At 40.9% G+C, this 26,201-nt stretch overlaps 1 protein-coding gene across 8 annotated transcripts in view; it reads left to right on the top strand.

Moving 5' to 3' along the window:
- Positions 1-26,201, top strand: part of EYS (eyes shut homolog) — a 537,363-nt gene that overhangs the window by 26,480 nt on the left and 484,682 nt on the right. For all 8 annotated transcript variants that reach the window (XM_081187035.1, XM_081187037.1, XM_081187041.1 and 5 more), the window contains 3 exons: positions 385-498; positions 1,970-2,083; positions 3,809-3,922. In XM_081187035.1, the coding sequence (XP_081043161.1) occupies positions 385-498; positions 1,970-2,083; positions 3,809-3,922 (342 nt within the window). The remainder of the gene's footprint in view (positions 1-384; positions 499-1,969; positions 2,084-3,808; positions 3,923-26,201) is intronic.

The raw sequence follows: 26,201 nt of genomic DNA, 5'->3' as shown, positions 1-26,201 counted from the left end.
GTGAGAGTGAAGTATATGCTTAACTTTGGGTGGCTAAAGACTGGAACTTCAGCATAATGTTAGATTAAGTTGATCGACCGGGGACTTTGACATACTGTTGGATCATTGTGGCAAACACCCTTAGGGATGGCCAACTTCCTCAAAATTGCCCTCAGAGAACTGAATACCAAAAGGAGTTGGAAATTTATAGCAATTTGTATGGAAAATGTGAGCGTTCTGTCTTCATGAGATAATGTTGCCTGATGTTGGTTACCTTTACATCAAAGGTAGGATCCTCTACATGGAAATTAAGCCCCATATTCACTTATACATTTGATTTTGTTGTTTCCATTTGCGCTGCCCTATGAAGAATTTCTCAGAAATGTCCTCTTCACTTATTTCAAGGGAATAACTGTGAGACAGAAATGGATGAGTGCCTAAGTGGCCCCTGCCGCAATGGTGCTACGTGTGTCGAACAGCTTAATGCCTTCAGCTGCCAGTGTTCTGATGGATTTCAAGGTAACCAGAAAATTATCAGTCTTTAAAATGCAGTGGATACAAATAATCATATCTAGGAGATTTATGCACATCCCACTGCATGTTTAATTCAGAAGTAAATCCCTTTGTGTTTGCTCAAGTGAGTGGGAATAGGATTGTGCCATTAACTTCATCCAAAGCTAGAAATGTAGAATCATTTCATCTATCTCAAATCCTAAAAATAACTGTATTCACAAATCATAATATATTACTGTAAAAATTTACAATAGCGGCTCTTTCAGTTACCTGGTTACTTCAGTTGAGTGCTTTGGTTATCTCCTGTTGATAAATATGTGAAACAAATGCTAGCTTTATTTAAATATGGAAGGGTGTAGCTATTGGGCATGATCCCAATGCTTGCCTCAGGTCATGAGATGTATGAGCACCTCTGTTGTCACCCGTTGTCCTGTCGTGAGCTTGAGAATGAAGGAGAAGATATAGCAAAGGAATCAACAAATGATACTAATTGAAGGAAGAAATGCTAGAGGTCCAGTGGAGGTGTCTATAGCACTGTCTCTTCTGCCTATACTGAATCAGTTTAGATTATGGCAGCCTGGGGATACGGAGAATCTGTTTGAAGAAGTGTGGTCAGCCATCTGCCTCCTTGACCCTTGCCCATCCTGGCTTCTTAGAACTAGCCATTGGTGGGTTGACTGGTTGGGACGAAAGAGTGATTGATGCTTCATTGGAGAGGAAGGAGGTACCAGAGGTTGAGAAGTGCTGAGGTGTATATTTTTAGAACTGACCTGGTTCTCTCCTGGTTCAGTTTTTTTAAAAAAATTGTTAATATTGCCTTGTATAATTTCAATACAATGCAATAATAATAATAATAGAGTTCTGTGTCCTAAAACGCACACCCAAAACAAGGCTGGGGGCTTTGGCCTGCCAGATGTTGCTGAACTACAGCTCCTATCATCCCTGGTCATCAGCTGTGCTTGCTGGGGCTGCTGGGAGTTGTAGTTCAGCAACAAAATATTCCCCATCCATGCCTCAGCATATAATACCACGAACTCTCTCAGGTTCTTAACTAGTATAATGTGTTTTTCACGTTTGAAATTTCTCCTTTTACTTTGGTGAGCATTCATTCACTAGCTTATCAAGAACAGAAGGAAGATTTCCCTTCATGTCACGGCAAATGCAGTCTATTATATTTGTGTCATTTCTTTTCTCTTCCCTTTATATTGATACAAATTGATAAGGAAATTGCCTGCCATGAGTCTTGAGAATCAATTCAGTGTCAGTGAAGACTTTGTTCTTTGTGTGCCTTCTGAGTAAACCAGTGAAATATATCGAATAATGCTTTAGAGTGACATGTTGAAAGTATAATAACGTTACTGACAGAAAGTTCTGAGGAGTAAGTGGCTTTCCATGGAAATGCAAAACAAAATCGTAGTCATGATTAAACGTCTGGATGCTGCAAAATATTGTCTTCTTTCCTTCCACTACTTTATAGGCACACTTTGTGAAATCGACATAAATGAATGTCGCTCAAACCCCTGCCTCCATAATGCAACTTGTACAGACCTTATTGGTGGATATGACTGTGTCTGCCTTTCCGGCTTCACAGGTGAGTGGCATCCATAATGGATCCTGTTTTCTATGGAAGAGTAGCCTTCAAGATATTCATTAAGACTAATTTGCTGCTGCTTCCTTCTTGTTTCTCTTTATCTTCCCCAACTTGCATTCATTTGCATTCCAGACGAACTGGATTGCCAGCCACATCTGTGAACTTTTCCAAAATAAAATGAGCAGGGCCATGCCTAGAATGGACCATGACTACATCTATGCAAAGGGATGATAAATATATGCTTGATAATTGTTGCCAGAGAGCACTAATCTGTCTCCTTTCTGTGTGTTTGTTCATGAGCACCTTGGCTCAAAGGCTTCATTTTGACTGGAAAGGAAGGCTGGAGAGTTCTAGATAGCTAGGATAAAATCCACTTGAAGTGTCCCATAGAAGCTGTCTATTGAAAAGGACAAAGAAGTCTCTTCAGCCTCCATACACTGCTGTGGGGCCTCCTGAGATAATTAACGCTCTGGATCCTGATAGAATCAAAGGAACACCATAGCACTCTTTGGGCATGTTTATGTTGTTTATTAGAATAATATTAAATGATTTAATAAATGAATGGAGGGAGCTAAGGGGCCAAGGCAGCCTGCTCCATCCCCTTGCTTTTGTTATTCTCATTGACCTCCATGAGTTTCCTGAGTTTCTCTAAAGCTCCCTGAGTCTTCCTCAACCTACCTGGACCTTCCAAGTCTCATTTATTAGCAGACATGCATTCCAGATGGGTGCCATGTCTTTACAGTAGAGCCCCAAGTGATTCCAAAAGAAGATTCTTGCTATCATGGGCTCATCCTGCATCCAACTAAGTTTTAAGCAAAGTTTTAAGACATGAAAATTAATGGACCTAAATTTGCCATGTTTATTAATACCCATGGGCCTACTCTGAATAAGACTAACATTGGACCCAACCCTTAGTCCGGAATGCTGGCTTCAAAAACTGAAACAGTCACACCATGTTAGCTCTGTGGCCTGCAGCCATCTCACTCCTTATCTCCCCTTCTTCCATTTATGGGACAGTTAGCCATCAAAATGCTATTTGTCATACTTTCTTAATTTAATAATAATAATCTTTTTATGAAAACCTCTCATCTTCATCTCTATTGCTCCCTGAGTACCTTACAAGGGCACTTTGCAACTTAGACTGAAATGAAACATAGTTTTGCATGCTGTGCTCTTTGGTTTTTTTCCACAACATGGCTTGGGCCAGGCATAGGCAAACTCAGCCCTCCAGATGTTTGGCCTACAACTCCCATGATCCCTAGATAGCAGGACCAGTGGTCAGGGATGATGGGAATTGTAGTCTCAAAACATCTGGAGGGCCGAGTTTGCCTATGCCAGACAGTAGTTTGTTCTCTGGCAGAATAGAGCCTGGGTTCACTATAAGAAGCAGCTTCACTACACATTTGAGCTAAATCTTCGCCCTTCACAAGTCAAATGTGTTGCAGAAGGGCTTATTCCCAGAATACTGAGAAGTAATTTGCAGAGCTGTATAGAGACACATGTCACCAAAAAGTAACATAATTCAAGGGGAGACTGTAAGTCATGAGAGTGTGAAGTAAATAGATTCTGACAATAATATACTGTGTGTAAGGTTCTTATTTGTTTGATTTCGAGGAGATTCTCAGCATGGAATGGATCTGGAATTTTGAGGTACAAATTGAACAATTATCAATTGACACCTGCCTGTCTTAGTAAATTGCTGCATCTTCAATTATCTTTTCAAAGGTATGCACTGTGAAACTGATATAGATGAATGTGCTTCGTTTCCTTGCAAGCATGGAGGCACCTGCATTGACCAACCTGGTAATTACTACTGCCAATGTGTGACTCCATTTAAAGGTAATGAACACCGAGGGAGAAGGGAAAGTAAACATAATTAACTTTAGAAAGCATTTCTGTCACTTGTCTGAACTCATTTCACTCTTCCGAGCAGCATTATTAGGCCTTTATTTTCTCAGAGCGAGCTTCAAAAGTGACCAGCCAATTATCTCTGAGGCTGTGACTAATGTGAAATAAACTTTGTTTATTCATCTGCTGAAAGAGTTCAGTTATTTATTAGAAGAGATGCTAACAAACATAACAAACATAGGAGAGGATCTTGGTAGCACATGGCCTCTTGGAAGGAAGAAAGGTATGGGCCATTTAACTTACTGATGCGGTGCTCAGGAGAAGCACAGGAGAGGCTGGAGCAAAGCTGCTATCAGCCTCCCCTCTCAGGCTGCCTGCTTGGATTGAGTTAAGCAATCCTGTTTGCTGCAGTTCCTTATGTGCTGAAGTTAATAAAGTTGCAACTAGCATATTTTTGGCCTTGTGCCTTTCTGGAGTGTGGGGACATGACACCCGTTCTATAGTAGCACCAGTTTCATCAATGTTATGCATAACAAAGACTAACCAACAAACTTCCAGTACTTTTAAAATACAATGAAAACTATGAAATTAAATCAATTTAAACTATCATATAAAATCAGCAGGCAGTAAAATAAACACAGGACAAATGTCGACACCCTTCTGGATATTTACTCATGAGTAGGATGTTGCCCTGGCCATCAATCTGAACATGTGGAAATTCAGTCTTAAAGGGGAAAACATAGAACCAAATCAGCTGGACCAAGTTGGATGGCTTTAAAAAAATCATTAGGCAAATTTGTGGAAGATAAAGCTATCAATGGCTACTAGCTTAAATTTAAACAGTCCTCAAAGAATTCTGGGAGTTGTAGTTTATTGAGGGTTAGGGGAGTTTTTAGGAGACACTTATTCCTCCCTCCAGAGTTCCCTATGAAGAGGGATTGACTCTGGAAATTGTAGCTCTGTGGGGGGGCAGGGGGATAGGGATTTCTTAACAACTCTCAGCACCCTTAACAAACTACAGCTCCCAGAATTCTTTGGGAGGAAGTCATGACTGTTTAAAGTGCTTTAAATGTATGATGTGAATGTAGCCAATGCTGCATGCCCCATAACCTGCTTGTACAACTGAGCTTTCCTTTCCCCTCCTTTCCACTGCAGTCATCTGTACCAACCAAACTCTCTTTAGGGGTTTTTATTTGGGGGGAGGCACTAAGGAAAGGCCTGGAATGGGACACCGAGGTTGGAGCAGGGCAACTTTGCACAAATGAAAGTACCTTTACAAGTTCCTTTGGGTGCAACACATAGCTCCTGTTGAGAGTTGGAGAACAAAGCACACCTAACCATAGATCGGGAGGTTGTACCCAGTGCTGTTTTCTAGGAAAACAGGTGCTGGAACTCACCACAAACACTTCCCTTGTTCTCTTATAGTGGCAATGACACCCACCTGAGAGGTGCCGGAACTGAGTTCTGGCTGAAAAAAAGCCCTGGTTGTACCTATTTTTTGGGGTCATACGTTGTGCTATATAAAAGATCTTAACGTTCACCCATCTAAGCAGAATGCCATGGTTTGTAAATTTTAGAATCTTCATTGTCTAATTTTGCCTGGGCACTGCCATGCTTTCCTCTTCCTAAAGGAGATCTTTATAAACATAGTTTATCGTTTCTATAGAGAGGACTAAGAAGATGTCCTTGAAAATGATGGGGTTATAAACCTGTCACCTTCTTTAGTCTTCTGAACAACAAGAAGAAAAGGAATAAGTACATTTTTTCCTACCCAATGGCTACCTAATTGAGCTGTGCACATTTTTCAGAACTTCCTTTGGGGGCAATTAGCCTCTCTCACTCTGGATATAAGCCACTCACCCTTGCTTCTACTTCTTCTTTTTCTTTGTTGCTTCTTTCTTTAAGGATATCTTGATGATATTTCCAGAGACCATATTTTATAAATCTTCCATTCTCTCAGTTTTCTTGTTTATGGATTGGTTTTCTGTCTGTCCACCTTCCCCCCAAACTCAAAATTGCTTCACTTTTTCTCCATTAGACAGAGCTCTCTTGATAACTAGCCTTTTCAAGTTGCACAGCACCAGTATGCGCATTGTCCCCCAGCATGTAATTTTTATATGTAGTGGGGCTCAGGAGTGAGCACTGATCTCACTGCTCCACTCCACTGCATATTCAGCTTGAACCGGGGCCTGCATAAACAAACCTCTCCAATGTCAGCCTAACTCATGCAATTAATTCACCATGAAAAGGGAATATGCAAAACACGAATGCATTCAGGAGTATCTTAGTCCTAATGGCACAGAGATGTAAACACAACACACCTTTTATTTCCAGATCACCTGGTGATCTTCAGCTAGTAATAGTGATAGGTTTTGAAGTCCTGGGCAACTAAAATGTGTCAAATGGCCAGGGTGTTCCTTTAAGGAAAAAAATAAGCATGAAAGGTGAATTCCTGGATGCCAAGATCCAGATTTGGGGCATGTACTGTTTGGTGAGAGAACCCCCCACAGAGATTTAAAAACCACAAAATATGCAGCAAATAAAGTGTGGAAATATAGGCTTTTAAAGTTGCCCTTGTGAGTTTCAAAACTTCCCTCTTCCCCCATCATAAGAAAAGACCACACGTTTGGTAAGTTAAAAAATGGTTTACCTACAAACTGCTCAAAGGTCAGGTTCATGCACTTTGCCATACACCTGACAGAAAAGTTGTGCAGGCAGTAAAATTTGGCTTAGCTGTAAATTGGTGAAAGTGCTTAAATTATTTGTATAGAAACTCAAGACAGGCTTGTTAGAGCCATGCAGCTAAACTTGAGCAAGCAGCTTACCTCTTCACATGTTGAGCTTTTCAAGCAGACTGGGCGAGAACAATAGGCCTGATTACCTAGTTCCTCCAAAGGTGAGGGGAAGTAGGCATAGCTAAGCATGGCGGGACAGCTTATTGTGTGGCACTAACTTCTTCATGTATTAATTAGACTTAAGCATGATGGTTCTATGAGGCTGGCTATCCCACACAGGTATGGCAGTAAATGGCTACAAAGCCACAGTTGGGTTTAAGAAGAAGAATGCAGCATCAAGTTTGAAATGAAAAGTACATGACTGATGTATCAGCAAATCCAGTATATCTGGGGTATGGTAAAATTGAGAAGTATAAATTTGCTCTATGTAAGGCGGATCACACCTGGAACAATTTTTCTGTTCTAGTAGCCATTTTGGTTGCTGAAAGGAGACAAAGATTCATAGCATGTTCATGTCTGAATACAGCCTAGTACAGTATTCTTTAGCATTCAACAAGTGCAGAATGGTTGAGTGATTTGAGGTAATATTCTTTTAATTATTTCCATGATGTCAGACAAAGAAAACTGTTCTTTGATCCAAAATGTTTCGTGACTCAGTCATTTATTTATTTTTTGCTGTGCTTCAATTAAAAGACAATGTGTTCCTGTTTGTTGCAGCCCCAGTGACATGTCCCCAAATATATACCAAATAAGATTAAAGCTGAATTTGTAATTGACCATTAAACATTTTGTAAAAAAAAGTAAGTCAACAAGAGCAGCTCAGAGGGGAAAATGGAGAATAACTAGAATAATAATAAGAGTTTTCAGTATAGGAGACTATTATGGGTAGTGGTAATTAGAAATTGGATTATAAGTAGAGGACTTCTGGAGGCGGCGCGAAACAAGCAATGGCGGTCCTCTTTGCGCTGTGAAGAGGAGCTCCGCAGAAAAGGGTCGTTCGCTGCGGCACAGCGACGACCCATTAAGAAAAACCACGAGCAGAGTGAGCTCGTGGCCGTGGGACTCGGCGGGCACCTGGAGCGACCCCCAAAACGACGAAGGGACCCCGTAAGGGGCTCCGGAAGCGCGGAGGGGAAGCGGTGCTGAGAGTACATCGCTCTTTCTGCGGGAGCGAAGCCGCGCGGCTTCTGCTGATGAGCGCCGACCTTTCTTCCTTAAGCATTGGACTCCAAACTACTTACTCGTGAGTAAGAAATACTTTAAATCTGGAATTACAAATTGTAAAATTGGCTGAAAGCGGGAGACGAGAAAAAGGAAGTCCGTCTCCCGGTAGCGCTTAGAGATCAAAGGCAAAGGAAACGACAAGCTGGAAGCATTAGAAAGGGACTTTAAAAACGGGAAGCATCGTGCGATTGGCAGAGCTGGCAACTGAAAGGAAAGGCAAACCTTCTTTTTATGTTATTGTGCAGTTTTAACTTGGGGACCTTCTCCTTTTGTTGACTTTAAAAACTTTAAAACCCAGCCCTGGGCTGACAGGGGGGAAAGGGTTTCTTGCGGATACAATTTATAAAGTCGAAACGGATACATAGAGGCATTATTGAAAGAAACAACTTAGCAACTGTACCTTGCTCCTTTAGATGGGATTACTGTGGCAACATTGAAAGGGCTCTGCAAGTGGAAAAAAGTTTTAAGGACTATTCTTATTTTATGCTGCGTAGGAACTTTAATGGCGACCAAAACTTTCCTTCTTTCTTTCTGAACTTTAACAACACTCCCTCTAGTGGAGCTTGGGATTTACAAATTCCTGGGAACTAACTTTGTTTTGACTTTCTGTTGTTTGGTTATCTACTCTGAGGCCTGTCTTTCCCATGGAACATTTGACAGTCTGACCTTGAATCCAAAGACAGGTGTGGAATGAGTGGCCCTCCGAAAACAAGATCTGCAAAATCGAAAGCAGGGAAAGGCCAACTTGTACAAACAACCCTGATTTCTCAGTCTCGTAGATCTTCAGTCCCTGCCGTTCTACAGGGAGTTGCACCCTCAACAACAGCACTATTAAAGGAACCTGAACAACTAACAACTGAGGATATGGCAGCAGGGGGATCTAATACCCTTCTAGATGAAATGCTACAACAATTTGCAATTTTAAATAAGAAGGTTGATGACCAAACAGCTAAAATCGACTTAGCCACATCCTCAATTACCAAACTTTCGGAACAAGTGGCTCAGCATTCACAAGAAATTGGGAATTTAAAGGACGCTACATCTGAGATTCGGAAATTGGCCGAGGCTGCAAACGAAAAAGCTGATCAAGCTGTTCAGAAAGTGGACGAATTGAAAGGAGAGGTAAGGCCACTACATAAACATATTAGTGACCAACAGGCCTATCTGTCTATGGTGGAACTGAAAAATCAGGAAAATAATTTAAGATTACGCTCTATCCCTGAGATTGAGAAAGAAGATCTGACTGGCTTTTTGACAACAGAATTCTCTAAATTTTGGGGCATAAAGGAAGACACCGACTTCAAAATTACAACTGCATTTAGACTGGGAAGAGTTACCAGGAAGGACAGACCCAGAGACTGCTTGATCATCCTAAGGACCAAACAAGAGAGAGACAAACTACTTGACCTTCACTTTAACAAAGCACTCGAGATCCAGGACAGAAGAGCGCAAATCTACAAGGATATTCCTAAACAATTGTTAGATCTCAGAGCTAACTACACTGATCTAGCTGGACTTTTGAGAAGTAACGGGATACCTTATAGGTGGGAGTTCCCGCAAGGTTTATCATTCAACTATAAAGAAAAGAAGGTCAAAATTAGAACGAAAGAGGACAGCCAGAAGTTCCTACACGACCACGGAGAAGACCTGCAGAAGGGTACAGCAGTTCCTTGGCCCCCACCAGAATCTGGGAAAGAACCAGCACATCCGGGTTCGGATAAAAAAGAAGACACCCCATAAAGAGCAACAACAGATTGGTACAGGATGTCTCTGCAGCTGTACAGTTGGAATATTAATGGCGCAAATTCCCCGGAAAAACGCAAAAGGATCTTTCATATTCTGAAAAAAGAACATTTGGATATAATCTGTTTGCAAGAAACTCACGTGACTAGGCTCCACAGGAAAGTGTTAATAAACAAAAGACTAGGCCAAGAATTTATCTCATCAGACAGAGTCAAAAAGAGAGGCGTGGTGATTTATGCAAAAGAGAACTTACTGCCAAAATTTTTGTTTAAAGATGAACAAGGAAGAATCCTGGCAATCGAAATACAAACCCAAGGGGAAAAAGTTTTGATATTAGGAATCTACGCACCTAATGAGGGGAAATCAGAATTTTACAAGAAGCTACATGAGACATTGCTGGACTATCTGGACTATTCTAACATCATTATGATGGGAGACATGAATGGGGTGGTCTCTACTTATATGGATAAGTCACAGAATCAGAATCTGACCAAGGACGGAAGACTACCAAAAACTTTTTTCGAACTAACTGACAATATGGACTTGATTGACTTATGGAGGACGAGAAACCCCTTAGGTAAAGAAGGAACTTTCTTTTCTGAGGCTCACCTGTCCTGGACAAGAATCGACCAAATTTGGACAACCAGAGGGCTGGCACCTAAGACTATAAGAGTGGAAATCTGCCCAAAGACCTGCTCCGACCACAACGCCTTGAAAATGGAAATGAGATTTACTACTGCCGATTCCTTTAGATGGAAAATGAATGACAACCTGTTAAGAGATCAAGAGATTGTAAAGAAGGCCCAAAAAGCTTTAAAGGACTACTTTGAAATCAACTTGAGCACCTCGGTGGAAAAAAGAATAGTCTGGGACGCAAGCAAAGCTGTTATGAGAGGGTTTCTGATACAACAGAATACGATTAAGAAAAAATTTTGGAATGGGAAAAAAGATAAGATATTAGAGAGGATAAGAGATGGAGAGAAAAAATTAAGACTGAATCCAAAATCAAAGGAGATTTTAAGAGAAATTAAATTCCACCAGTCACAATATACGAAATTGATTAACCAAGAAGTGGAATGGAAAATTAAACAAATGAAACAAAGATCTTTTGAATCAGCGAATAAATGTGGGAAACTGTTGGCTTGGCAGTTGAAAAAGAGACAAAAATTAAACTACGTTACCAACTTAGAAGTTGAAGGGAAAAACATTCAGAAACCGGGAGAAATTAGAAAGTGTTTCCAGAAATACTTTAAAAAACTATATACCCAAGGGTCTGAGGAAGCGACTGAGATAGAACAATTTCTGAAAGACAATGGCCTACCAGAACTATCTCAGGAGAAGAGAGTAATCTTAAATTCCAAAATAACACAACAGGAAATTGAGGATGCCATTCAGAACATGCAGCTAGGCAAATCTCCAGGCCCTGATGGACTTACCTCCAAGTATTATAGGACGTTAAAAGACTACCTGATACAACCTTTAATGGAGGTTTGCAATCAGATTATGGGGGGAGGGAGGGCACCAGAAACGTGGAAAGAAGCATTCATCACATTGATACCTAAAGTGGAAACTGAAAAGACTCAACTTAAGAACTACCGTCCCATCTCACTCCTAAATGTGGATTATAAAATATTTGCAGACATTTTGGCAAATAGAGTTAAAAAAGTACTTAATGAAGTGATTCATAAGGACCAAGCAGGCTTTCTCCCAGGCAGGCATTTGTTTGATAATACCAGGAATATTATTGACATCTTGGAACTGTTGCAAACAAATATTAACACCAAAGCAGTGCTTATATTTATTGATGCAGAGAAGGCCTTTGATAATATTTCTTGGAAGTTTATGAAGAAAAATTTGGAAGGGATGGGAGTGGGACGGGGGTTTGAGAATGGAATAGATGCAATTTATTCAGAACAAAAGGCTAAGTTGATAGTGAACAATGTGGTGACAGAAGAATTTTACATTGAAAAAGGAACAAGACAGGGGTGCCCCCTTTCCCCTTTATTATTTATTTCGGTCCTGGAGGTGTTGCTGAATATGATTAGGAAAGATCGGCAGGTACAAGGAATACGGGTCGGAGCGAAACAATACAAATTGAAAGCATTTGCAGATGACTTGGTTTTGACATTACAGGAGCCAGAAGCTAGTACAAAAAGAGTTTTAGAATTGATTCAGAAATTTGGTCGGGTGGCGGGTTTTAAGCTGAATAAACAAAAAACTAAGGTTTTAGGGAAAAATTTGACAGCTACTGAAACAGAGGAGTTTCAGAAGGAAACAGAACTAAACATTGTTAAAAAAGTGAAATACCTGGGGGTCAATCTGTCCTCTAAGAACTTGAACTTATTTAAAGATAATTATGAGAAATGTTGGACAGAAGTCAAAAAAGATCTAGAAATCTGGTCAAGACTGAAACTATCCTTGTTAGGCCGAATCGCAGCTATAAAAATGAACGTTTTGCCAAAAATGTTGTTTTTGTTTCAAGCCTTGCAGGTTGTGGACAGAGTGGAATGTTTTGGAAAGTGGCAGAAGGATATATCGAAATTTGTTTGGCAGGGCAAAAAGCCCTGAATAAAGTTTAAAATACTAACTGACGCAAAGGAGAGAGGGGGTTTTGCCCTGCCAGACTTAAGGTTATACTATGAAGCTGCTGCCTTCTGCTGGATGAAAGATTGGATTCTGCTAGAAAACACTGATGTCCTAGATCTGGAAGGCTTTAACAATTCGTTAGGTTGGCATGCGTACCTGTGGTATGACAAGGCTAAAACATATGGAATGTTCAAAAACCATATTGTCAGAAAAGCAATATTTATGGTCTGGAAAAAATACAAAGACTTACTGGAAAGTAAAACTCCGAGGTGGGTCTCACCAATAGAGGCCAAGGCTCGGAAAAAACCTAATATGGAGGCCGGCTGGCCGAAATATTGGGAAATACTAGAAAACATTGGAGGTAATTGGAGGTTGCAGAGCTTTGAAAAATTAAAGGGTAAGGTGCAAGATTGGTTTCATTATGCCCAAATTAACGAGGTGTTTAAGCTAGACAAAAAAATAGGATTCCAGGTGGAAAAATCGAAACTTGAGACAGAGTTGTTAGAACCAAAGACCAAGTTATTATCGAGAATGTATAACTTGCTGCTTAAATGGAATACTCAGGATGAGATAGCCAAATCAGCCATGATAAAATGGGCTCAGGACATTGGTTACAATATCATGTCGGAGGACTGGGAAAGGTTATGGACCACCGGTATGAAGTTTACTGCATGTAATGCTCTGAAAGAAAACATCATGAAAATGGTATACAGGTGGTACATGACCCCAGTCAAGCTTGCTAAGATATACCATTTGTCTGATAATAAATGTTGGAAATGCAAGGAGGCTGAAGGGACATTCTTTCACCTGTGGTGGACTTGTCCAAAAGTGAAGGCCTTCTGGGAAATGATTTACAATGAGTTAAAAAAGGTGTTTAAGTACACCTTTCCTAAGAAACCGGAGGCCTTCCTCTTGGGCATTGTCGGCCAAAAGGTGTCAAAGAAGGACAGAACGTTTTTTATGTATGCTACTACAGCAGCAAGAATTCTTATCGCTAAGTATTGGAAGACTCAAGATTTGCCCACACTGGAAGATTGGCAGACGCAACTGATGAACTACATGGAATTAGCCGAGATGACTGCCAGGATCCGAGACTTGGGAGAAGAGACGATGGAGGAGGACTGGGAAAAATTTAAAGACTATCTACAAAAACATTATAAGTTATATGAACTATAATATGCCGCATGATTTAGAAGGTTAGCCCCAGTAATGAAAGTGGATTTTATATGAAATTGGATAACATCTTTGAAAGAACCAATGTTTAAATTGTTAAAAGTGATAATATGTTATGTTTTTAGAGTAATTGGAAAACAAGGGATTTAAACTCAAATTCTAATTGAAAGTACAAAGAAACACGCGAAACAAGGTTACAACTTGCTGATTAAATTTATTGATAAGAATGCATTATGCGGGAGATGTGGGGAAGTCCGATAGAAGATGAAATAAGTTGTTGGAATGGTTTGATTTTTTTTTTTCTTTTTATCTTTTCTGTTTTTTCTTCTTTCTGTACTATCTGAAACTGGAAAAATGCAATAAAAATTATTATAAAAAAAAGAAGAAATTGGATTATAAGTAAAAGGTTTTTAAGTGCTCGTGACAGAGGCGAGACAGGAGAGTAAAGATAATGGACGAAATGAACAATTAGCTTTCAGTGATCACAGACTACATATTTTGTGATATGGCTCAATGGAGAGTTGCAGCTATCATAACACAAATATCTCTCAGATCTGAGACTCTCCTGAAATATGAAAGCAGTATCTCCCAATTTAAAACACTTTATCTCTGGTTGCTGCAGGTCTTGGTGCAGCATCACCAAATGATTTTGTTAAATCTATTTGGATGTTGAATAGCAGGCAAAGGCAAACTCGGCCCTCCAGATGTTTTGGGACTACAACTCCCATCATCCCTAGCTAACAGGACCAGTAGTCAGGGATGATGGGAATTGTAGTCCCAAAACATCTGGAGGGCCGAGTTTGTCTATGTCTGTTGAATAGCCTTCAGGTCCTAAGCATGACATAACTTCAATCGCACTGCTGAAATTTGCCATGACCCAGGCCTGATTTGTCAGGAACAGACATGCCAAAATCTGTTCATGGGCATTTTGATTTGCTTAATTACCATCTTAGTAACCTTTGGGCTCTCACAAAATACTTCAGCCAAGGTTGAAAGCGTGTAAAATTGGAGTGGGCATAGGGCTGAAGGACAACAGGGACCATGAGTTACAAGGAGGATCAAAATAAAAAAATTCCTTCCAGTAGCACCTTAAAGACCAACTAAGTTAGTTCTTGGTATGAGCTTTCGTGTGCATGCACACTTCTTCAGATACACTGAAACAGAAGTTGCCAGATCCTTCTATATAGTGAGAAGGTGGGGAGGGGTGTTACTCAGAAGGGTGGTGGGAATGGGAGATAAGGCAGATAGCTGGGAGAGCCTGTTGACGACTCTTAACGACTGTAATAGGTCTTACAGGAGAAGGCAAGGGGTGAGGAGGTGAGAAATGGTTTAGTCATGTATAGTGAGATAAGAATCCAATGTCTTTGTTCAGCCCAGGTTTTTCCATTGTTTTAAGTTTGGTAATGAGTTGTAATTCAGCAGCTTCTCTTTCCAGTCTGTTTCTGAAATTCCTTTGTAGTAAAACAGCTACTTTGAGATCTTGTATAGAATGTCCTGGGAGATTGAAGTGTTCTCCTACTGGTTTCTCTGTTTTGTGATTCTTGATGTCAGATTTATGTCCGTTTATTCTTTGGCGTAAGGTTTGGCCTGTTTGTCCAATATAGAGAGCTGAAGGACACTGTTGGCATTTGATGGCATACACAATGTTAGACGATGAGCAATTAAATAGTCCCGAGATGGTATGTGTGATGTTGTTGGGGCCAGTAATGGTGTTGTCCGGGTGTATGTGGCAGCAAAGTTGGCATCTGGGTTTATTGCAGGCTCTGGTGCCAGTGTCTGTGTTAAGTCTGGTTGTAGTATTATTGTGGGTTAGGAGTTGTTTAAGATTGGGTGGCTGTCTGTAGGCAATGAAAGGTCTTCCTCCCAGAGCTTGAGAAAGAGAACTGTCATTGTCCAGGAGAGGTTGTAGATCTCTGATGATGCGTTGTACTGTTTTAACTTGGGAGCTGTATGTGATGACTAGAGGTGTTCTGTTATTTTCTTTTTTGGGTCTGTCTTGCAGCAAGTTCTCTCTGGGTATCAGTCTGGCTCTGTTGATCTGTTGTCTAACTTCATCTGCTGGGTATTTTAGTTCTGAGAAGGTTTGCTGTAGATCTCTTAGGTGAGAGTCTCTGTCTGTAGAGTTGGAACAGATGCGGCTGTAACGTAGTGCCTGGCTGTATACAATGGACTGTTTGGTATGTTTGGGATGGTAGCTGGAGGCATGTAGATATGTTTGTCGGTCAGTTGGTTTGCGGTATAAGGTGGTGTCTATGCGCCCATCCTGTATTTTTATAGTAGTGTCCAAAAAATGTATTTCTTGCATAGATTGATTCATTGTAAGGTTGATTGTGGGGTGAAAATCATTAAATTTCTGGTGAAAGGTGTCCAGGGTCTGTTGACCATGTGTCCAGATGATAAAAATATCGTCAATGTATCGCAGGTACAAGAGAGGTTTGAGTGGGTAGGAGTTCAGGAAACGTTGTTCTAAATCTGCCATGAAGATGTTGGCATACTGTGGGGCCATGCGGGTGCCCATTGCTGTGCCGCTGATCTGAAGGAACAGGTCATCACCGAATTTGAAGTTGTTGTGGGTAAGGACAAATTGGCAGAGTTTGGTGGCAAGGTCCGCTGTGGTTTTATCTGAAATGGTGTTCCTTATAGCTTGTAAACCATCGTTGTGTGGGATGTTGGTATACAGAGATTCCACATCCATAGTAGCTAGTATAGTATTGTTGGGAAGATTATTTAAAGATTGTATTTTCCTCAGAAAATCTGTGGTGTCACGTACATAGCTGGGAGCACTGATGGCATATGGTTTCAGAACAGAGTCCATATAACCGCAGACACCCACTGTAACAGTGCCAATACCTGAAATGATGGGGCGTCCTGGATTTCCTGGTTTGTGTATTTTGGGTAGAAGATAGAAAGTTCCTGGTCGAGGTTCTGTTGGTGTGTTGGTGAGGATCTGTTCTTGGATGTGGGGGGGTAGCTCCTTAACAATCTTGTTTAGTTCTTTCTTGTATTCTTGTGTGGGGTCTGAGTCCAATTTTGTGTAAAAGGCGGTATTGGAAAGTTGTTTGTGAGCCTCCTGAATGTAGTCAGTTTTGTTCATGATAACGACAGCTCCACCTTTGTCTGCTTCTTTAATTATAATATCTGGGTTGTTTCTGAGATTATTTATGGCTCTCCTTTCAGCATGGTTTAGATTTTGTTGTAAGCGATGGTGTTTTCTGGTCACATCTGTTTGGATTCTGTGGCGGAAGCAGTCAGGATCAAATATCCATGCAGGGACTCCACTCCAATATTTTTATATAAAATTGGTCCATGCATGTTAATGTGAAATAAACCCTGGTTTTTAAGAAAAGTTAAGCTAAGATTCCCAGGTGGCTATATCCATCTTGCCCTTCATACAGGATTTGTCATCCATGAAGGTGGCTCTGATGTACCTTCAGTCAAAGAAAGATAGGAAAACATCATCTGGTTATATCATTTAATTAACAAATGGCAGGCACAGAGAAACCCTCCAGGTGTTGTTGGAGTACAGTTCCCATCAGTCCTAGTCAGTACTGCTGGGGATAGTGGCAGCTGCATTCCAAAAACATCTGAAGGGCCACACATCCCCCATTTCTGGGGAAATCTGGCATAGTAATGATAATGAATTCAGTCCCCTCTCTCACCTTGATCACCAAGATGCTGTTCCATTAATCCAGCTAATGTTTCCTGAATGTATTGGGTTCCCTAGTTGATATTTGAGAGAATAGCAGTCAAACACCCCTACTGGGAGCTCCAAATTAATTCTAATAATGGCCAACATTTTTAAGGACTGACCTTTCAGGGCAGCGTAGCATAGTGAAACTATTAGGGCAAGTTAACAAGTGATGTAATAAGCTTATGGTGGGCCCAATATCATTTTAAGATAATGGTGAAACAACAACAAAATGCCCGCTTTGGATGTTTCCAGAGGGGGGCTTAATATTGTAAATGGGTTGCAAACAGGTCATTGACAATAGTTGTTTTTTTTAAAAAAAATAATAATAATCTAATTTTTGTTTCATCAGTTCAAGAATTTCTGCTTGCACAACATAACTCCCCCCTCCATATCTTGTGCATTCCCTGAAACCTATTATGGGTCTCCCTCCAACCCACTGGAGAATATTTGTGGAGAGAATGGGTGCACCTGAAGAGAGGAGGGACGCAAGTTCTGTTGTGCAAGTGAAGATCCGGAACAAATCAGTTGCCTACCAGCCATAGGACTTTTCTTGGATTAAATTGGGAGATGGGGAGAATACAGGCTGGCATTTTGATGAAAGCAACATCAAGTGAATTTTGCAAAGTGTGAATTATGCAAAGTGTTTGCATACATGAGAAGCGCTCATAGGGGAGAACCCTGTGATATCTAAACTATTAACAATATAATAATTATTAACAATATAGGCTGTTATCATAAGGTAGACTTCAGTGTAGATGTATTTTCCTCAGTTCTGAGGCATTTGCTCATCCAGTTTCTTAAAAGAAACTCCATGTTACAACAAATTGGATTACAAACCGGTACGTGTGTGAATACATATCAGTGCCATTTCTGCATTGATTCTAAATTCAAGCCATTATATATTAATGACATCCTCAGAATAAACACACAATGTAATATATATATATATATATATATATATATATATATATATATATATATATATGCAGGTTTTGGTGTCTTCGGGTGTCTTCCCGTGTAAGAGTTGGGGTGTCTAGGCGACGTTTCGACGAGGTCTCACTCGTCATCTTCAGGCTGGTGCTTTCGGCTTCTTGTTACTGGAACAGAGCAGGATCTCAGTGTTTGAGTTCCTATAAATACTGTTGAGGGGGTGTGGTTTATAGCCTCCAACGTTCTGGGCAGAGAGGAAGTTCCCAGGTTAGTGTGCCTTTTCTTCTTTTGTTCATTAATTACTTGAGGGATATCTTGAGAGATTTCTTGAGTGATATTCTGAGTACCATTTAGGAGGGTCATTAGGTGTGGATTAGTTGCTAAAGCTTTCGTGTCTTGACCTCTTGAGCTTGTGAAGAGTTTTTCTGAGAAGATGGCTGTACTGCACTTAGTTGTGCTCTGGCTTGGCTTCGTGTATAGGGGCGAGCTGTGGTTTTGTGCCCTGTGTCAGCCAGATCTGTGTAGGGATTGCAGGGGGGTGCAGCATCCGGAGGTGCCACTATGGTTTGGCTACTGGATGGTGTCTGTAATTTATCTGTGGAGATGGTCTGGGTTTGGGTCTGGTGTGGTTGATTGGAGATGGCGTTCTGTGTGCCTCTGGTTCTGGTGTCGGTTTTTGTGGGGAGGGCTAATTTCCAGATGTCTGGTAGGCGGGACGTGTCGTCACGCTTGTTCATGTTGTGAGGGTGTTTCTCTATCTCGATGGCTTCCATGATTATTCTCTTGTGGTGATGTTCCATGTTAAAGAGCAATTTGGAATCTGCATTCCAACTGCATTCTTGTGTTCTGCGATACGTGCATTTATTCGTCTGTTTGTTTGTCCAATGTACGTGGCTGGGCAGACTTTGCAGGGTATTTCACGAATAAATGCACAGACGAATAAATGCACGTATCGCAGAACACAAGAATGCCGTCAAAAAAGAAGAAAAAACTTCCTCTCTTTACCAACACATGAAAGAAACAGGACACGAAATTAATTTTGCAGATTCCAAATTGCTCTTTAACATGGAACATCACCACAAGAGAATAATCATGGAAGCCATCGAGATAGAGAAACACCCTCACAACATGAACAAGCGTGACGACACGTCCCGCCTACCAGACATCTGGAAATTAGCCCTCCCCACAAAAACCGACACCAGAACCAGAGGCACACAGAACGCCATCTCCAATCAACCACACCAGACCCAAACCCAGACCATCTCCACAGATAAATTACAGACACCATCCAGTAGCCAAACCATAGTGGCACCTCCGGATGCTGCACCCCCCTGCAATCCCTACACAGATCTGGCTGACACAGGGCACAAAACCACAGCTCGCCCCTATACACGAAGCCAAGCCAGAGCACAACTAAGTGCAGTACAGCCATCTTCTCAGAAAAACTCTTCACAAGGTCAAGAGGTCAAGACACGAAAGCTTTAGCAACTAATCCACACCTAATGACCCTCCTAAGTGGTACTCAGAATATCACTCAAGTAATCACTCAAGATATCCCTCAAGTAATTAATGAACAAAAGAAGAAAAGGCACATTAACCTAGGAACTTCCTCTCTGCCCAGAACGTTGGAGGCTATACACCACACCCCCTCAACAGTATTTATAGGAACTCAAACACTGAGATCCTGCTCTGTTCTAGTAACAAGAAGCCGAAAGCACCAGCCTGAAGATGACGAGTGAGACCTCGTCGAAACGTCGCCTAGACACCCCAACTCTTACACGGGAAGACACCCGAAGACACCAAAACCTACATTCCTGTACCCGTGAAAATCTACGAAAGCATATATATATATATATATATATATATATATATATATATATATATATATATAATCACAGCAACTCTTGAGATTTCTGCTTTCCTAATGAATCTATATGTGCATCTTCCAAACATTCATCAGTAAAGTCCAGTTCACAGTTTGATTGGGAGAAATGACTATCCTGGATTAGTGACCATGGATTTTACAGGATGTGGGGCCTTGTAAGTTTATTCTTAATGGTGGATGGTATCTGACCAAATCGTTCTCAGAGCAGACTCAGAGAACTCACCTGACATGACTCACTTAAGCCCGTCTCTAAATATGTACGCTGTACTCACAATTTGACCCAAATACTCTCATACTGTAAACTGTCTCTTAAAGAAACACTATGAAACATGAAATAATAAGCAAGTGAAGCAAACTTGGTTCATTATACAGAGAGAGATATATTTTCTTCAGACGTGTTTGTTTCTTGGAATAATCTGGCATTTCGCATCTGTTTTTTTCCCCTCCCCCCCCTCCAGAACTTTACTCAGGTATGGCATACAATTTCTGTTCTTTCTGCATGGTGTCAAAGAGTGTGTCCTGTTTGTATTTGGCATGACTGCATGGCCTTGTTAATGTTATTGATTTGTGACTCTCCGGGGTCTGTGCTGAAGGTGCTAAGAGCTGCTTTTTCCAGCCACAGGTTTTTTGAGGGGAGGGAGGAAGGGAGCTCATATTCCTCCCTCATCTTGTGGAGGAAAACAATTCACATAATTTGGTATCCACCATGAAACATGGCAAAAATGCCCTTTCCATGGAATATTTTAGGGCTTCCCTGATTCCAAACACATATTTTTATGGCGACTGGATATGCTTTGAAAAATTAATTGCAAGGAGCAGTTTTTTGATCCAAAGCTCCTTCTGCTTACTTGAAGGAATGTTCACTCAACAGTGGGGGGCGACTGTTTACATTATAACGTTACCCTCCTGTGCTGAGGAAACAGGAGTGAGTGTCTCCTAGTAGTGAGTGAATCTTTGGATAACTTGGTTTGTAATGTGCATGCAGACTGCCTTCCTGGTGCAATGATTGCAGATGTCACAAATAGTCTAGGCAGCCTGGTAGATAGCGCTGGAGAAGAGTCTGTAGTTGAGGTTCATGTTGGTACCACTAACAAGGGGACATATTGTCGTGTGGTTTGGGAAGTAAAATTTAAGTTGCTAGGTAGGAGGAAAGCCATGAAATTCAAGGAAGATTTTTCTGAAATACTGTCTGTTCCAGGCTAGACAGTCACAGCTGAGTGAATGAGAGGATGAAGAGGAGGGGTTTGGGTTTGTCAGACACTGAGGAAATTTTGGTACAAGTGAGGCCTATACAAAAAGGATAGGCTCCACCTGAACCAGGATGGAAACAGACTGTTGGCAATTAAAATAAAAAGGTGGCACAGCTGCTTTTAAACTGATTCGGGGGACGAAAGCTGACAACAGTATCCAGACTAAATCACACACCCCCCACCAAGGATTGAGGGAAGCGTTTATGATCATCCAAATCAAGGAGGGGAAGAACTAGAAGTGCAGGGGCACGTGATAAGAAAAAAACATGAAAGAAAACATTAAAGAAATTGAAGAATGGATTTGGCATAACACTGATAGAACAAATCATCCAACGGATGCAACTGATAGCAAGTTTAAAGCTGAATTTAGCCTTTGTCAAAGTCATCAGAAATCATTTTACAATATTCAGCCAAAGTTATAAAAAGCAAATCGTAAGAGCTTTTTTTCTAGTATTTAGTTTGAAAATTTCACATCAAAAGCAAATAAAATTCTACCTTACATGTTTGAGTCTTATTTCCTACAGTTCTCATGAGCATAGTATTAGTGATGCATTCCAGAAAACCCATTATTTAAAGCTACTAGGCTGAAATGGAGATTGATTAGAAATTATGATGTAGATTTCTTATATGTGGACAAATAGAAATAATTGTGGTCATTTGCTTTAGAGGTGCTAATAGCCCATCATTGGGAAAGTCAATGCTTTTCCTCACAAATCACAGCCCTGTCTTCAAGTAGTTACAAAGTCTCAGCTGTGTGTGACATTAGTCAACATCTTTCAGTGGCATTGTAATAGGCAGAAAAAAATCCCACGCAATAATTTTCATTAATTCCCCCCCCCCCCCATAAAACCTTGAGGTGATTCACAGTAACCTTGAAAAACCTTTTAGCTTTGTTATTAGAAATGCAGTGACAGGAACAGAAAATGGGAGGTGTGGGGACACAACTGTTGTGATACCAGACATGATGGAGTGCAAACACGGGGAACATTTGGGAAATGGGGGAGGGGGAATGTTCCTTTGCTGAAGTTTGCTACTATTTTTAAATTGTACAAAAATATGATTTATATTCCCTGCCACCCCACCCCAACCTTGGCCACTGGAGAAAATATAAATGGAAAGTGACTTTAAATGCCACTCTCCCTGAAGAAAAACTAAAAGAGCTTTTATGACAGTTAACACTTAAAAATAAAAAAGGCAACACTTCTGTTCAGTGACAGTTTTGCATAGCTTATTCTGTCATGCAAGCGGGAGCGTATCTGAAGTTGTGAAATTTCACACACGTATTTGGTCAATGTATTCTGTTCCAGAAACGTTTCTTTTTATGACTGTCCTTGGACACCAAATTTCCTGATTTCTCGTGAAGAGAAATGCCACATTGTGTGTGCTGGGACATACTTACAGATGCATTTATGTATTTGTGTGTATGTGTGGGGCAATGTATTTAATTGAATCTGTGAAGTATTCCCAGTGTTATCTAGTGAAAATTCCCAGGGATAGCCAGTCCTTTTGCCATGTGTTAGTGCTGCTGGATTGATAAAGATAGTGCTTTAAAAACAAACAGTTGCAGGAGAAATTATAGCACTTGATGCAAGCAGAGTGGAGAGGGAAGTGACAGTGTCTGTCATTTTCGGTGCTCTGCAGAAATTCCCCACAGAGACGTAGTTCAGGGAGCGTCATATTTTTTAAAAGAAGCTCTGTGAAGCTGACTCATACAGGGTCACTGCACAGCAGGAAAGAGATCAGCTGTTTACCCTTCGCTCTTGATTGCTTTGGTGCTCAGATCTCTTTGGAAGCAGCTGACACAGGGCCTTCCCAACCCCGCAAGACCCCCTGCCAAGGATTACGATTCCCACCTCTCTTGGCTCCATTTCAGAGAGCCAAAACCACATGCAGGAAGCTTTGCACTGACTACTGTGTTTGAAGCTCCAAAAAAGAAGAAGGAAGTTTTTCTGGGACTAGAAACCTGACACAACCCCAAGCAGTTCTCCAGCAGAGCACAAGCTAGAAGAAAAGGTGGACAGGTTATCACTGGCTGCCCAGCTTCTTTTCCACTTTTACTCTATCAGGCCAGTACAGGAACGGCTGCTGGGCAGAGCTGAATGGCAACATCTTTTAGAAGGGGGGGGGGAATTTAAAGTGCCCCCAGAATTGACTTCAAGTGTCCACTCCTCTTCCTCCCAAAGAAGCAGGTCCTAAAGGGACTTTGAGGCAGCTCGCCTCACTGATCTGATCCTGAAGACACTGAGAACCAGCACTTGCATTCCCTTTTTGTATATTGGAGGTATGTGTGCAGGATCTCAAGCCATGCTGAATGTTCCTGCGTACAAGAAATATCCCTGTGCACAAAAAACTAGTGTATCAGGAGAAACAGTCTAGAATGCTTCTCCCTAATAAACTCATTTTTAAAGGCACGTAGCGATGATGGGGCTGTATAAGGGAGAATCCCTTCATGTGACCCCCACCTAAAATCTAAAGTTGTACAGTGGTACCTCAGGTTACAAACACCTCAGGATACAAACACCCTGGGTTACAAACACTTCAGGTTACAGACTCCACTATCCTGGAAGTAGTACCTTGGATTAAGAACTTTACCTTAGGATGAGGACAGAAATTGCGCGGCAGCAGTGTGAGGCCCCATTAGTTAAAGTAGTTCTCAGGCTAAGAATGGTTTCAGGTTAAGAACGGACCTCCGGAACAAATTAAGTTCTTAACCAGAGGTACCACTGTATAGGCCAGGCGAAGGTTTACCATCTTAATGAAAACTAAGCATTTATTATTGCTATTTGTGGCAAATGTCATCTGGTTTCCTTAGAACAAGCATCTGCTTCCAGTTAAGACTACAGCAGCGGTTGATAGCAATTTGAGTCCTGCTGTTTTTGATACTTCACTAATTCAATCACCTAATAGCATCGGGGGTTTTCTCATTCCCCAATACTATCACAGAACAGTCATTTGATCCCTGGATAATCTCTTACTCATATACATTACAAATAAAACAAAGTAGGTGTAATTAGGAACTGTGTGAGGTATAATATTATTATACACAATAGAGGCAGAATCTGTTATTCTACTTTTTTGAAGAAGAAGAAGAAGAAGAAGAAGAAGAAGAAGAAGAAGAAGAAGAAGAAGAAGAAGAAGAAAGTTCTTAAGCTACCATTATTAACATAGCTCTATGCTACTTCATATTTCCCTCCCCTGAGGAGAATGAAATAAGCATGAAGGTCAGGGGGGAAATATAAATTACTATATGTGAGCCTTCAGAATAGTATGCGGTCTTCAGCTGTTGATTTTAAAAAGCTTAAGAGTTTGACAGTCTGATAAGACTGACGATTAAAGGAGGCCAAGCAGCCTGTCAAAATCATAAGGCAAGGAACTGTGGGTGTGGGGAAATTGCAGTGCTGAACAAGCTTTGATTAAGTGGGGGAAAGGGGCAAAAACATTTAGATAGGCATATTAACTGCAAGCCTGAAAGCTGCAAGAGGATTTTAGAGGTTGGTCATGGCTGCACATGTTGGTCTCCATTCTGTTCCTTGAAGGCTATAATTTCTTTGGCTTTTGTTATATGAGCATGAAGGTCTTGTTTTCGTCTATACAAGTAAAGTAGGATTATTCGGCTTATACCACCAGGCTAGCACTGCCTCTTATACCCCATGTTGATTTTTTAAAGTCCTTCTGGACACAGCAGTCCTATACACCAGCAGTGGGGAACATCTTTGACCCTCCAGATGCTTTTGGACTCAAACTCCCATCAGCTGCAGCCAGCATGACCACAGGTGATAAGCACTATAGTTGAGGAACAGCTGGAGGGCCACATAGATTCCCTACCTCTGCTATACACACTTACCTGGAAGTCTCATTGTCCTCAATGGGACTTACTTGTGTTGTTGGCATGTATAGGGTTGTGGGGTTAATCTCTTAGTTCTGGGAGCTACTTGGATCCATCTATTTCCTTGGATGGACGACATAATTGGTTTGTCACCCCGCTGCCGTAATTGAGATGCAAGAAGCAGGTCTTTCAATCAGGTAACTATATATATTTATGGGATTTATATTTTGCACAAATGATCAGCAGGGCGGGTCACCAGTGCATAAAGTACAATAAAACAATAAAATACAGTTAGAAACATATTGGCACATCCAGATACCACATAACGCCCAACATATTGAGAAGGCTTGTCTAACGGCCTGGAGTCCTGGAAGGAGGGAACTGTGTGCTTCACAAGTGGGATGCCTTTGCAGAGAAAGCTCTTCAGCCTTCAACTCATAACAAATATAAACTCTTGACCTCTAATCTATAAGCAGGACACTGCAGGGGGGGGGCAATGTTATGTGAGAATGGTATCTTTTCTTCAAAACATAAGGTTCAACAGTGGTATTTGTAGTATTTTGGGAAGTGATTCCCTAGGGGAGGGGAAGAGAACACAGGTGACACTGGACTACAACTCCCATCATCCCTGTCCATTAGCCATACTTGCAGGGGCTGAATTCAGCAGGTTCCCTGCCTTCTCCCTGTAGCATGGATCTGCTAGGAACTTTAAAAGGTGTATGTCTCATGAACCCCACCCTAAAAATCCTAAACATTGTATTTCTCTCGGGAGACATGGGGCTGCTAACAAGGAATCTAAGAAGTGCCATCATAAAACTACACGTCCCAGACTTCCTTGAGGGAAACCCGTGGCAATAATGCTAAAACACATTTAGATTATAGTACAGATGGAGCCTTAAAAGTGATAAAAGGTAATAAAACAGGGGGGAAATGTCTCACAGAAGCATCATATGAGATAATATTGAACATGAAGATAATAGTATTCCGGTAATAAGTAGTACCTAGAGATTTGGCAGCATTAACTTTTTTCCCTATTAAAATTATTTTGCTAAATAATAACAAACAGAGTTCACCAGGGAGTGTGTCAGCTTCTTTTTAATTAGGTTTTTATCCACCAGGAGTGCTTTGATTCTTCTTCTTTTTTTCTATTGCATTATGCTTTCTGACTAAAGTGAAAATCTAATTTACTTATTTCATGTAACTCATAAATCACAGAGATGCTGAGGA

This window comes from Podarcis bocagei (genome assembly GCF_964188305.1).
Source record: "Podarcis bocagei genome assembly, chromosome: 3".
NCBI lineage: Eukaryota > Metazoa > Chordata > Lepidosauria > Squamata > Lacertidae > Podarcis > Podarcis bocagei.
Note: the sequence above shows the minus strand (reverse complement) of the source record. Positions and strands in the feature narration are given on the sequence as shown.